This window comes from Lissotriton helveticus, chromosome 6 (genome assembly GCF_964261635.1).
Source record: "Lissotriton helveticus chromosome 6, aLisHel1.1, whole genome shotgun sequence".
Classification (NCBI taxonomy): Eukaryota; Metazoa; Chordata; class Amphibia; order Caudata; family Salamandridae; genus Lissotriton; species Lissotriton helveticus.
Genome location: NC_136067.1, coordinates 1,835,477,142 through 1,835,492,122, shown reverse-complemented (window position 1 = coordinate 1,835,492,122; position 14,981 = coordinate 1,835,477,142). Strand labels below are relative to the sequence as shown.

Below are 14,981 nucleotides of genomic sequence, written 5' to 3'. Positions count from 1 at the left end.
ATGTTACTCGTACCTTAAACGTTTTATTGCAAATTTAAAACTGACTAGAGTAGCCAGTCCTGATAATCTTCTGGCAGTAATCCTAACGACCGAATCCGACTGGTGGGTAACATTTTTTTCAAATATGTTCTCCGGCATTCTAGAGCCAGGGAAGATGGCCCAGACCTGGAAAGGTGTGATCATTAGGCCAATCCACAAGCATGGAGACGTAAAAATGCCCAAAAACTATACGTTATTTAAACTTTTGGATGTGGGAGAGAAGGTATTTTCTAAAGTTCTCTTAGAAAGACTAAGAGATGGGCAGAGGTCAACCAAGTGATACGCCCAGAACAGCGGGTTTCAAAAAGGGGCATTCTACAATAGACCATTGTTTCTCCCTTTGGCCCATTACGTGAAAATCAGTGGAGCAATGGGGTATATTGTTCAATTGCTTTATTGATTTTTGGGCTGCGTTTGACCTGGTTGACCGCAATCGGTTGTGGGAGATGTTGATAGAGATTAACATGCCCAAGGATCTTCTGGTCATTATACAAGAGCTCCATATGAATAATTGGGCGCACGTTATCCTGGACATAGAGGGGACATTGTCAGAGAAAATACCAATAGAAAATGGGCTAAGACAAGGGTGTGCCTTGGTCCCCTTGCTTTTTTCTTTGTTCATAGCCGATTTACCAACTATACTAAAGAAGGTAGGTACTGGGTGCTAGCCCTAAATTAGATGGGAAACACATTTCTTGCTTACTCTATGCAGACGATCTGGCAATTTTAGATCGAAAAGAGATAGGTCTGCAGAGGAAGCTGATGGTGTTTAACGAATACTGCAATCAGAAAAAAATAGTTGTGAATTTAGATAAAACTAAGGTCTTAAACTTTGGCAAGAAAAGGAAGAAATTTAGTTGGTTTCTGGGCTCTACTAAAGTGGAAAAGTGAATGAGTATAAATACTTGGGTATATGGTTTGAAAGATCCCTAAAATGGGAAACTCATCTGAATACGTTAAGGATACGAGCCCTGGCCTCAGTTAGTGGGTTGAAAAAGCTTAACAGGAAGTATGGAGAAAAGTCAGATAAACCTGTTTTAAATGCATATATGAAATGAAATGAATGAAATGAAAATAACATTTATAGAGCGCTACAATTGCCCTCAGGCGTCCAGGCGCTATGACTCTCAGAAAAGCCCTCAAGAAACAAGAAGCTCTAGGTTACTGGAAGAAGAGGGTTTTGAGTTGTTTCCGGAACCACGTGAGGTTAGGGTTGCTTCTCGTGTGGAGGGGGAGGGAGTTCCACAGTTTCGACACATTGAAGGAGAAGCAACGTCCCCCTGATCTGGCTCTGGAAATTTTAGGGACTTTGGCCAAAAAAGCAGAGGAGGATCGAAGCTCCTTGTTGGGCAGGTATGGGGAGATGAGGGAGGTGTTAATTTCTGGGCCCATTTTCCAGAAAGCTTGGTGGGCAATGCACAGGGCTTTGAATTTAACTCTGCTTCTAACAGGTAGACAATGCAGTGCTTTTAGGCCAGCAGTTATTGAGGTCCTGCGTGGGACTCCAAGTAGCGTACGAGCAGCACAGTTTTGGGCGCGCTGAAGTTTCTGTAGGGTGTAGTCCGGTGCTCCAAGGTATAATGCGTTATTAAAATCCAGGCGGGATTGGACAAGGCCCTGTATGATTATCTGCCTGGCCTCCAACGGGAGAAGGGGAAGGATTTTCTTGATTACCCTAAGGAGGCCAAAACAGGTGGCTGCCACCTTTGTGGCCTGGGTATTGAAGCTCAACGACTTATCTAGCCATACCCCCAGACTTTTGATGTTGTCGCTGGGGGCAGGAGCCGCCCCCATGCTTGCTGGCCATAGCAGCTCTAGAGTGGAGGGGGCTGCCGGGCCTAGGAGCATGAGCTCGGTTTTATCGTCGTTGAGCTTCAAGCAGGAGTCCATCATCCAGCTCCTCACTTCCTCCAGGCACGCCGATAGATTGGGCGGCGATTGGAGGCCGCTCTTCTGTACAAGGGAGACCACCAGCTGGGTGTCGTCCGCATAGGAAATGATGTCGATGCCATGCGGATGAACAATCCCAGCCAGCGGCCTCATGTACACATTGAAGAGCGTGGGGCTCAGTGAAGAGCCCTGAGGGACTCCACATCCCAGAGGCCTGCTTGATGAGACGGAAGTGCCGTCAAAGACCTGGAAGGTTCTATCTGATAGAAAGGACTTGAACCAAGCCAGGGCTTCTCCGGACACTCCCAGGTCGGCGAGACGGTTCATCAGAATAGTATGATGTACCGTGTCAAAAGCGGCACTTAGGTCGAGGAGGATCACTGCCACTGACCCCCCTCGATCCAAGATCCGTCTCGCTTCCTCGGTCACGGCCAGTAGAGCAGTCTCCGTCCCATGTTTTGGGCGGAAGCCCGTCTGGGAAACGTCGAGGAGATGGTTTTCCTCAAGAAATTTTGTTAGAATAGTGTTGATGTGTTTCTCCAGGATTTTTGATGCCCATGGGAGCAGGGAGATTGGGCGGTAGTTCCTGGGGTTGGCTGGGTCGAGGGCAGGTTTTTTTAGCAAGGCCCGTACCATCGCCTGCTTCCATGTCGTTGGTACCGTCCCGCTGAGGATGGAGGAGTTCAGCAACTCCATCAAAGTGGGGGAGATGGTCTCGCTAGCCAGCCTCAACGAGCCCGGGGGGGCCGGGTCACATGGTGAGCCTGATTTGATTTGCTGTACTAACGGTTCCAGCGTTTCCAGGTTCAGCAGTGGAAAGGATTCTAGCTTATTATGAGAGAGAGTAGCCGTATCCGAGGCTAAGTCGGAATGGCGGGTGGAAGTTTCAGCAGCTGGATCAGGGAAGGAGAGGTAGATTTTATTCGCTTCGTTAAAGAAGAAGTCAGCCAGCTCATTGCATTTAGAGGGGGAGCTGCTGTTCTCTGCGGCGGGCGGGGGTGGTTTTATGAGGGAGCTCACTATCTGGTATATTTCCTTCGGTTTGGATTTTGCCATTGTGATTTTGTCATTATAGTATGCTGCTTGTGAGGTTTTTATTGCTAATTTGTAGTTCCTGATCGCGTCCCTGTAGGTGGTTTTGTCGACAGGGTTGTACGTCATGCGCCACTTCCTTTCTAGTCTCTTACAGACGCGTTTTTTCTCTCTAAGGTCTAAGATTTGCTTTGTCTTTTTGACCCAGATGGATAGGAAGGGAGGACTTGATCAAGGGATGTCGTGATCCAGTCGTTATATTTCTTATTATTTACCATTGGGTCCTGGGAGAGTGAAGGACGAGTGGTGTTTAGAGCCTTGGTCCAGTCATCTACGGAGATTTTGGACCAATTGCGGGTTTTCCGAGATGTAAATAGAGATGGAGAGGGTTTGCTTGTGGTCCAGGTGAAAGCTATCAGGAAGTGATCTGACCATGGTAGGCTACTAATGGTGCCCACTTTAAGTTGGTTACAGTTACTAAAGATGGGGTCTAGGAGGTGACCTTTTTCGTGCGTAGGAGAGGGGACTAGTTGTTCCAATTGAATGGCGGCTAAACTAGACAACATTTCTCGTGCCGTGTGTTCTGACAAGCAGTCGAAGTGGACATTAAAATCTCCAAGTAGAGTAAAATTTGAGGGGGAAATTACCGATTGAGAGACCATCGACAGAAGAGAGGTGTCAAATTGTCCGATGGGTCCCGGAGGGCGATAGATGAGAGTGCCAGAGAAGCTGGAATTAGCAGAGAACTCGATCACAAAGGGGAGACTTTCGCAATCCTCAATTCTCTCCGTCAAACAGCGGCAGACATAACTCTCTTTGTAAATGATTGCGAGGCCACCGCCTCTGCCCTGTGGTCGGTCGGCCCGTACTATCTGGTATCCCGGAATGACAGCCTGTGCCAGATCCGGCTGAGAGTCCTGGTTAAGCCAGGTCTCAGTGAGAAAGATTACATCAGGCATGTATTCATCTAGGAGCAAGGATATTTCTAAACGGTGCTTCACTAGAGATCTGCAGTTGAGCAGAAACATAGAGTAGGTTTTCACCTCAGGTCTGGCAGTGGTAGTAGGGACGAGCTTAACTTTGCAGTATGGGCAGTGACTGGGGATCTCCAGTGGGTCACTGGGGTGGCCACATTTAGTTAGTATTGGTGGGCGCAGCTGATGTAATAGGCTTGAACTGTAGACCCATCCGTTTCCCGCATCCCGACCGGGGGACGTGGCCCCTGGGCCCGGCCGGGCGCGGACGAGCGCAGACTAGCTTGTCTTATGCGCGCCTTCGGCGCGCAATCGTCGCGCCCGCTGCGCTCCTCCGCTGCGCGTCCGGTGAGTGAGCATGATTTTATGAAGTGGAAGTCAGAAGGGGGGTAGGGGGCGTGGCCTGCGCGAGTGGGCGTGTCCACTAGGCGTCAGAGATGGCGTCAGGAGGTGTAATCACCACTCGCCCGCGGCAGCTAACAGTCAGCCGAGCGGGAAGTTTGAGGAGTGAATACAAGTGCCCAAGGGTGAGTGAAGTTAAAAACACATCAAGTTGTGACAATCAAATATTTTTAAAATTCGGTAAATGGCTCCCGGCTTTTCGCCTCAGGAGGGGTTCTGTGAAGTGCAGCGCTCTCAGTCAGCGCGCGCTTTTGTAGGCAGAGAGGGGGGCGTGGCCTGCGCGAGTGGGCGTGTCCACTAGGCATCAGAGATGGCGTCAGGAGGTGTAATCACCACTCGCCCGCGGCAGCTAACAGTCAGCCGAGCGGGAAGTTTGAGGAGTGAATACAAGTGCCCAAGGGTGAGTGAAGTTAAAAACACATCAAGTTGTGACAATCAAATATTTTTTAAATTCGGTAAATGGCTCCCGGCTTTTCGCCTCAGGAGGGGTTCTGTGAACCTGTATGTATTCATCTAGGAGCAAGGATATTTCTAAACGGTGCTTCACTAGAGATCTGCAGTTGAGCAGAAACATAGAGTAGGTTTTCACCTCAGGTCTGGCAGTGGTAGTAGGGACGAGCTTGGGACGAGCTTAACTTTGCAGTATGGGCAGTGACTGGGGATCTCCAGTGGGTCACTGGGGTGGCCACATTTAGTTAGTATTGGTGGGCGCAGCTGATGTAATAGGCTTGAACTGTAGACCCATCCATTTCCCGCATCCCGACCGGGGGACGTGGCCCCTGGGCCCGGCCGGGCGCGGACGAGCGCAGACGAGCTTGCCTTATGCGCGCCTTTGGCGCGCAATCGTTGCGCCCGCTGCGCTCGTCCGCTGCGCGTCCGGTGAGTGAGCATGATTTATTGAGTGGAAGTCAGAAGGGGGTAGGGTATATGGCCATGATATATTGTCTTAAGGTCCTTGATACACGGAAATTGTTTTTATGACCAGTATTTATAAAATATGGTATAACGAACCATGCACAGGCAGCAGAATTGCTAATGGAAATTATCTCTTTGGATATTGCATGTGCACTGGGAGATTTGTGTTTGAGGGTTAAACATTTTTTAGTGTATATAAAATCAGGATTTTATGAAATTCATTTTAATATAACAGGATAGATTAGGAAAGTAAATAACTATTTATTATAGTGTTGCATTTTTTACTGTGTACATATGATTATAATATTGTATTATGGAAAGAAGGAAATGTTTCATTACTTTTATGTTTAAGGACCGATGGTCTAAATAAACATTACTTTGACTTGGTTACTCATACCTTAACCAGCTCCTAGCTGTCAGCCAGTGTGAGTGTTCTGAATGGAATGTCGGTGTGATGTAGATGCATGGAATGTTTGGGTGCCTGTGTGGTGTGGGGTGACAGTTGAAGATGGGCTGAGCAGCAGGCAGGCTGCTCCTGGTGGGGTTGATGTACATGATTACCATCCTGTTGGACTGAGATACCATCCTGCAGTACATGGATTACCAGGCTGATGTACATCAAAACATGGAACTAATAAAGAAACTACAGAGACACAGCTTGGCCACGTCTGGTACATCACAACAGCGGCCTTCTCAGTTCCATGACATGAGGACAATGAAGTATATGCACGATGAAACTTTGTTGCTATTCGTTGAGATTTAACACCCCATAACAGACCGTTAGTATCCAGCTGTTGGCTTTGCTTTTCAATGTCAAGAAGCTAACAATTTTCAAATGCACTAAGTTGTTAAAGTAAAGCACAGTACTGCAAACATGATGGTGTCCTCGACAGGGTCGATGTGTCAATCTTACCCTAAAGTAAACTTCGTACATGCCAAAAACTGTCAGTAGTTTAAAGAAATATAAAAGTATATAAGCGGCTGGACTTAATTTTTCACATAACTTACATTGGAGTGGTGGACAATGTCAGCGAGAGAAATCTTAAATAACGTGCAGTTTAGTTTAAAAACAGTTGTATTGATCGCTATGGAGCCAGTGAGAATGAGTGGGGGAAAAAGACTGCATAGAAAATGTAAGACTAGTTCTATTATTAACTGAGTGTTTTTGTAAAGTGCTGCGAGCCACCAAGATAGCGTCGGTGCGCTTGTTTATTCATGTTTATTTTTATTACCTTTTTGAGAAGCACTGCCTCAGTGTTCTGTGAAGCTGGATGTAAAGACAGTTAGAAAGGAGCATTAAATAGTCTGGGTGCATCATTGAGGCACGAGTGGTGTCAATGTGCAATTTGACATCTTTCATATCTTCTCCAAAATTTCTAGTGTAGAACAAGAAATCTCAAATGTGTGAACCTGAAATGCAGAGGTCAATCATAGGCTTTGGAATGACAGGGCAGGATGCACTGGTGGTATTTTAGCACGTTATTGGAAACTATGATTGAGTTTTTTTTACCCTGAATCTATGTGGTTCAGTAGAACAGCTACGATTCCAGATCTCATAATACTTATAGCCTTATCCAGGAATGCTGCTCTGGTGTGGTACACCCATCACTAGAACCTTCTCTAGTGGCACATGGGATAATGGACCTGTAGTCTTTTTTTAATTTTTTTTAAAGTCTTTTGATTAAACAGATACTTAACAACAGACGTTGATGTCTAAAATCATTTGACAAGTGTTGGGGAGGGCATCAGGGTCATTTTTTGCGATCAATATAATAATTTCCATACTGCGTAGATATAATATGTCCCATCCCCACAAAATTCCCATGCAATTTTTGAGACTCAATGCAACCCTCCCCCTCATAGTATCATCAGCCATGTAAACATTTCGGGTCCCTTATTATCGGCCTGTATTTTTTTTATAAAACTTTTCTTTAAACAATCATCGACAATGAAACCATTATCACAATCGAGCAAAATCAATATATAGGCTTGACAATCAGGGGCGATATATCTCCGTATTGTTGGCGCAGCGCAGCTCCAAAAATTCTTCATAACTTACCACAAATAAACTCACGGAACCTCTTACAACATCTTACAACTTTGGGCTCATCAATCTGATCATTCATACACAGATTTAATCTGTTCCCGAGGATTCAGTATGAATTCAATAGAGGAGTCACAATGCTATAGTAGAATGCCTTAACTATATTTTGTACATTATTTACAACTGCAGTTTAACTTCTAAGAACCATGGCTTTTATTTTAAACCAGGAAAACAATATAATTCCACTATTTAAATTAGGATCTGCTAGTAAAAGTTGACTAAAGGAATGTCAAACCGGTTTAATTCTTCATTTATTTAATTTTTATTTTCTCAAATTTTAAATTTTCTAGCATGATTTCTATTTTAATAAGGCTAAGAGAAATAACTCAGTTTGCAATAAAACCCTGAAAAGAAAAGATTAAGGTTTCAATAACATTCATTTATTAGCAAATGACAGCGGAAAGAAATAAGCAACAAAAATATTACCCAAATGGAAAGTCGAAGACATCAGTATAGAACGCAATAATCCCAAAATGGAAACCTCTCTGTCTCAGGATGTCGCACCCATTCAAAAGTTAAGTCAAAAAGAGAAAAATTCTAAGTCTCTGCGCCTCAAAGCAAAAATTGCGCAGACCGACAGCATCTTGGGGTGCAAAAATCAGATTGGAAAGCAAGCTTTTTTCAATGTCCGAAAAGTCCTTTTTTTATACCCTTTTTCACTAACTTATCTATCTAAATTCGTAACTCTTAAGTTCTGTAATGTCTGTGATTGGTCAATTTGGAGCCGGATGAGCATAACCTCATCATTCTCTATGTGAATTTCCTGCAGTGTCATCCTCACTTGCTGTAGCTAGGGTTTCCGCGTTCAAACATGACTTCCTCCAGAGTGTCCTTTAAATTGTTATTTCGCTTTTCTTTCGGACACCAGTGAAATCAACACTAGGTTCCAGGCGGCGAGTCGTCCGTTTGAAATAAAAACGTGGCGTGAAGAAATTGCCGAACTGCGTGTCCATGTGGCACGTTGTTTTTTCAGACAAAATTGTATCCGGGCAAATTCCTGGAAGATTGACTGCGGGTAAAACCGTGAGTTTTCTTGAAGGAGAGTATCAAAAATCTTGATTTTCTCTAAGTGTTCCTCACGGTGTGGACGCACCTTAGTGTGTGTGGACCCCCGGAGCAGTTTGTTTGTTTTTTTGTTTTTTGGTCCTGAAGAAAGCTGAGCTGATATAGCACATACAGCAGAAACATGTTGACCTATCTCACAAAGTCACCATGGTTATAATGCCAAGCCATGCAGTGATTTTCTACACCTTTTTAGTGTGAACAACTGTCCCTTTTTAATAAAGTTTGTTGAGGGCATAGTTGGGATCTTTTAAAATTCACTTACGCACATCCTACACCCCACAACCACTGCACCAGCTCCGCTGCAATTGCAGGCGTTGAAGCACACAGGAGGGATATTTCCCCTCCTGTGACGAACCCTATGATGAAGCATGTCACCACTAGGGTGAGTGAGGGTTCTTTTATAAGATAATTATTTCTTCTTCTTAGTCTCATTTCCGTTTTTTGTTTTTTTTGTTTTTTGCTTTTTGATCATCAGTACTCTAGACTGAAGGTTTAGTACATGCACTTATGTCTGTTCTCTTAGACTAGTCTGTCTGATTGAATTTTTAACATTAGGTTCTCTCACGTTGAAAGTATATTGTATGGAGGGGTAGGAGGGAAGCCTTGAAAACCCTTTCTCTCAGGTTGTACATTAAAAATCAATAAATTCTAAACACTGGTTTTGATTTTTTTCCTAGATGAGATAATAATTGCATCCGACAGAGCCTACTCTTAATCAAGCCCTTGAACGTCAACGTTTTTGTCACATTCAATTCTTTTAATGTGTATGCTTTCTGCTTCGAAATGTATCCTTTTTTACTGTGTTTTTTAGGTTTCGCCCTGGGCGTTGCAACTGCGTAGCAGTTGCTCCGCCCACGGCGAAATCTCATGATCCTACATATGGGGCTTTGGTTCTGCCTCTGTCTCCCATTGGCATAAATGGAGGCTAGCCATTGGGAGACAGAGGCTGTCAATCACGCTTTCCCCTGAAAACGCGATTCGGAGGCGTTTCTCGGACTTTTTTAAAGTCCCGCCCCTTTGTCCTAGGCCGCGCTGTCATTGGCTGCCGGCCCGGGACACCCCCGTGACGTCATTCCCCGGGCCGAGCTGTGATTGGCTGGCCGGCCCGGGACCTGACTTGTTCTCGTTCTCCTCTCACTCCGTTACTCTCTACCTAATCCCCAATGACCCATCCACCATCCCCTAAAACACAGTCCTGCTTGGGCCTTCTGGCAGGCCCTTTCCCTTCTCTATTCCCCCAGTGCACACCGTACCCCACTGCCTACTTCTATAGCACATCTGCGCTATGCCTTTTACACAGCGCGGCCTTTTGTTTACTGTGCTGTGTATTAAATGGCGCAACTTCGATTAGATGTGAGAATGTTTCTCGTCGCATTTCATCATTCTTGCCTATGTTAAGGAAATGGTCATGAAACACTATGAAATATGTCTGGGGTTTTAATTCACATTAGTCTCCACATTTTAGCATTAATGCGACCAGTTCTCAGATTTAAAATATCCACCCACTCTGCTGATCCTCTGACTTTGCTAACAAGTAACCGTTGTAACAATAAAGTAACAAAACGTGAGGGTGCCCCCCTGCAAGAGATGATAAAAGGGCCCCCACACTCACATTAGTACTAGTAGGCGCTGAGGGGGCTTCCGCCATTATAGGTTAGCCTGGTGAACCACACCCCACCACTGGGGCCTTTGTTACGCTCGTGCGATGTAGCACGCACAGTGCGTTCCTTGGAGGTCATAGAACTGTCGCGTAGCAACTGCTTTGTGACGTGTTTGCGTAGTTTGTGACGTGTTGGCGTACCCCGTGATGTGTTGTGAGTAGTCTCTGCGGGCTCCGGTTCAGTCCGAGATGATGCCTCAGCGCGAGGGCAGGTTCCTGATGTCGGAGGGCTCTTCGCCTGCAGAGTTGATCCCTGCAGTATGCGGTCAGCATGCGTTTGGGCTGTTGGAACTCTGTGTGGTGCTTGGACGGGCGATGGTTAATCTGGGGAGTCTGTTCGTTAAAGAAACTAGCACAATCCATAGTAGGACAAGCAGTAGCCTATGCCTCTTTCTGCAGTACCACTGTAAGTGAAGCGCCAGATGGATAGGGGCATGCTCTTGTCTATTTGAACAGTAGGGGGGCAGTAGTCCTTTTTATACTGTTTGCAGCGCAGGTCTGTATGGAAATGTAGTGTAATATGTCAAGGCAATGTTGATACAGACTGGAAATACTCCTTTTATATACTGGAGAAATTTAGAAGCCGTCATGGAAATGATGCTAAACTTACTGATGAGTATGGCAGTAATGGCCTTAGATTTTGGAATATTATCATTGATGTGTAAATAGTTATTTTCTTTACTTTGGAGTTATATTGTAAAGCAGCAGAGTGGCCGCTGGCATAGCAATGCGGTGTTACAAACGGGGATAATGTTGATACCACTATCATACAAGTGTTATGGCAGGATTAGAATCACCCGAAACTCACCCTGGTGGGAGCTGATCCCCGAGTGCAACATCCTGCACCAACCTTCTTCTCACTGGACTATCACACACCCTTGTTGGACTACAAGTCCCAGGGTGCAATATGTGCCTTCCCACCACCACAGCTGAGGGGGAGGCGCCCTCCATTGCGCTCAAAATTGCTGCCTCGCCCAAGCGGCGCGAGACACACGCTCACGGGCTGGGCTGGGCCCGGCCCGGTCTCTTGGTTCTTGGATCCGGTTATCAAACTGATTTCAAAATTTGTTGTACAACAAGGGGCAGGCTGATTATTTTTGTATTTCACCTCTACTTGGAATGGCAGCTAAATTGAAATCAATGAGGGGGAAAGCAGTCACTTAAAAAACATCGCTAAATTCTACACTCGATTGCTTCCTCCTACGGGACGCCAAGGCCATTGATACGGAGATTCAGGTTGCAGAGCGACGTTTGTCAGTAGAAAGGGTTTCAGCTGGCCCTACTGTTGAGGCTACTGTTCAAGTTCTCCCATCAAGTGACTCCAGCCAGACAAATCATGTACTTATTAGAAGTCCATCTGTCTCCTCCCCCGTGCAGTGCCCTTCCTCTTTACTCACGGCAACTCCCGTGCATGAAATCCCAGTCAAAAAGAAAACAAGCATTTTCAATGCAATGGTTTCGCCTTTGGAAAAGTTAAAGCTAATGGCAATGTAAATGACAATGCCATCTATTTTGCTATTCTCAAAACAAACACATAAATTCAAAATTTGACATTTACAATGCCAATAGCTCTAACTTTTCCAAAGGCGAAACCATTGCATTGAAAATGCTTGTTTCTAAGTGGCGGCAAAGCCAGTTGGGCTGGCTATAATGAGCTTAAAGCGTTTGTTCATGCAAAGCATGCAACCAGCATTTATGAATGCCTATGGTTTGGAACATTAAAGCTAAACCTATTGGCTTTACCAATGCTAGGTTTCCAATTCTGAGGTGTTGGACGGTGTTCTCGCACTCTCTAATTTTAGCTGGCGTTGCTTTTCAACCAAGGAGTGAATTTAATAATGAAATAAATCACACTGTTTGGGTTCTACATGCTTGTAATCAAGAATCCACATCAACAAAACCACACGTTCTTCTACACTCTGGGTGGGATACCAGAACGGGTTCCAGTGAGGGGTGTACCATAATCAAGTAGCATTATTGTAGTGGCTTAGTATGTATGTATTAGCATTTCGGTATCTTATGATGTTATGTATTTTGAATGTTTTAAGGTGCTTTCTCGTGCGGGGAGCGTTAGTTCTTGGGTGTTCGATCAGCTGTTGCCAGTTGCATACTGAGCCTCCAGGGGACGCCGCTCCTTGCCGTGATTGAAGGAAAGATAACAATAAATAGAAGATACTTTATCACAGACAACGTCTATCTGAATTACTACAATTATAAGGTGTCTTCAGTCATTTGGTTAGGAAGCGTGTCCTGCTATTCCCCGTTAAACTTACCCTCTCTCTCTCTTCACCTTCAGTTTTGTTTGGTGATGTGACCACAGCCAGGACTTCATAACTATATTAGATTGAGGAATGCATTTTTCACGGTGAGGTTTACTCGAGTCTCTATTATATTAGTCAGTAGGGAAATTACTAAGTGTCATAGTGTCTGAAACCCACGCCATGCAGTGCACCAAAGTTGCAATACTTTTGTGCTGGCAGTAAGTTCAGAATGCAATATCTGGCCAGGGGAATAGAAGAAGAATGGGGACCATCAGGGCAATGGTTGCTTGCAGTGCAACATTTTCCTCATGCAGTTTGCAAAGTGATGAGTTCCACAGATACTTTTTTTTTTAGTTTGAGGTATATCTAGGTGCCATCTGTATCTGTTTAACATATGGGATCTTAAACATAAAAAATGTGGCTAATGAGTCAAGCAGCTTTTGAAAGCACCCGGTGAAATGATCGATCCTTGTGGGACTCTTCAATTGGTGGAGATGGGACCTGACATGATGGAGATCAGTTTGGCGTGATGTATGTAGTGTGAGACCTTTTCTATAGGTGTTCTGTCAGTCAATTTTTATGCTGCAGTATCTGTGCTGGATACTGTAGCTTACCTCTGTTGTCCTAAAGCCTTACGTATTATTTGCACTTGAGTTAAATATAGAAGTTGCTTTCTATTTAGACCTGACTCTTAAGGCCAAAGATTGAAGCCCTTCTCTCAGTGATGGTAGTAGGCTTGGAATGCTAATCCCCACCGTTATGTTTTTTGGATGCCTGAGGTCCACTGATTAAGATTAATGTAATAGATGTGAAAATGTTTAATATGATCCATCATCTGAACTGATCTGGTTTGCCCTTCACATAAACGCAAGTTAATTCTTTTTAGGTCAAATGGTGAATATATATAGATTTGTTCATAACTTATTTATCATAACAAGAACACTTGGACTACCCTTTTCCCTTTCTTTTTTTGTTTTATTTCCCTTAGTCGAAATGCTTATAAAATATAGAATCATGGTAAGAATAGCTCTTGAATATATTATTTTCAAATACATTGACCCTTTTTTGTACTATTTGTAAATACAAATATTTATATATAAATGCTCATGATGAATCAGTTATACAAACATATCCCCAGCACAAAGTTGAGTGTTGCATAATGTGAGTTATAGACCTTGATCAAATCTGAACCAATTTTTAATGGGCATTCTATCTTTCCTTTAGGATTGAGGTCTGGCAAGCTTGGCGAACAGTGTGAAGCTGTTGTTCGCTTTCCTCGACTCTTTCAGAAGTATCCATTCCCTATCCTTATCAACTCTGCGTTCCTGAAGCTGGCTGATGTTTTTAGAGTTGGGTACGTTTTTCTCTCTGATACAGGTTTGCTTTGGAAAGTCTATGTATGTAATGTAGAGGATTACAATGTATTTGTGTTTTATTGATTATGCCATTTTCAGTACCAGCAGACACTTTAAATGGCTATTGTTGAGGTGGTAGCTTTTTAGCATTCACTTTTGAAATTGTATCTCCTTATTTAATCACAATATCCCATCCAATAGTTGTTTTGACTAATATTGGAAGGAATCTGGCATTCTAGTAGAGGTAATTAATTGGTGCACCATTTTTTATGCTCTAGTCATCAGATGATTTGTTTCACATCACGGGTAACCTATTTTTCCACATTTTATCTTAGAAACAACTTCCTGCGACTGTGTGTGCTGAAAGTCACTCAGCAGAGTGAGAAGCACCTGGAGAAAATCTTGAATGTTGATGAATTTGTAAAAAGAGTCTTTTCAGTAATTCACAGCAATGATCCTGTGGCCAGAGCCATCACTCTGCGGTAGGTGCAGTGGCAGTGCTTATTATCGATCTAGCCTATCATTATCAGTGACTTACTGTTCATCAGAATATTAGCATTTTGGGTAGTGAACAATTCACCGTTTGTATGATGTCACAGCACTGTTGGCTGTCTTGGTGCCATCCATACAGTAATACTGTAATAATATTTCCTTCACTGTAATGTTATGTCTGGTGTGTTCACCTATACGATTGTGTGGTGAGCTTTACTTAGTTGGAGGCTGATCATTGGGTTAATATGTAATTGGGACATCCTTTTAGTGGGTTTTATTATCATACACCTGCAATGATCTACGGGCGAATGATATTGGTGTCAAAATAACGAATGGAGGGCTCTACGAATTACTTGTATAACTGTTAGGTTGGTAATATGCTTTTTGCGGGTTGTTAAAGGATGCCTGATATTGCTTCCTTCACGAAACAACAGAACTAATTCATGAGAAGTAGATATTTGGCAACTCTGAGATTTGTTGGATGTACAAGAGCTTTTCTGTAAAATGTATTCTGTTGGGCTTTTTGTTTAATGTGTCTTAAAGGTTAGTACTCCTGCAAGTCCCACACTACCCAGTGATGTAGCATGCTTGAGACATGTTTGGGTGTGTGTGATATATATATAAATCACCCCTTCCTTTTGGCTTGATCTTCTGTTTAAGTGCTTTTGATAACTGAATGGTTTTCTACAAAAAGATTATCTTATGCCCAGCTATATACATGTGGTAGCAGTGGATTCTGCTAACCACCCATCCAATAACTATTTAAGCAGTAAAGCACAAAATAGACTTTTT

At 43.9% G+C, this 14,981-nt stretch overlaps 1 protein-coding gene across 2 annotated transcripts in view; it reads left to right on the top strand.

Annotated features, from left to right (window-relative positions):
- The window catches only part of INTS7 (integrator complex subunit 7), a 303,638-nt gene that overhangs the window by 85,318 nt on the left and 203,339 nt on the right, over nt 1–14,981 (top strand). For both annotated transcript variants that reach the window (XM_078649744.1, XM_078649742.1), the window contains exons 2-3: nt 13,567–13,696; nt 14,033–14,179. Coding sequence is in view for 1 of the 2 variants with exons in the window: in XM_078649742.1 (XP_078505868.1) it covers nt 13,567–13,696; nt 14,033–14,179 (277 nt within the window). In the remaining variant the exon portion in view is untranslated. The remainder of the gene's footprint in view (nt 1–13,566; nt 13,697–14,032; nt 14,180–14,981) is intronic.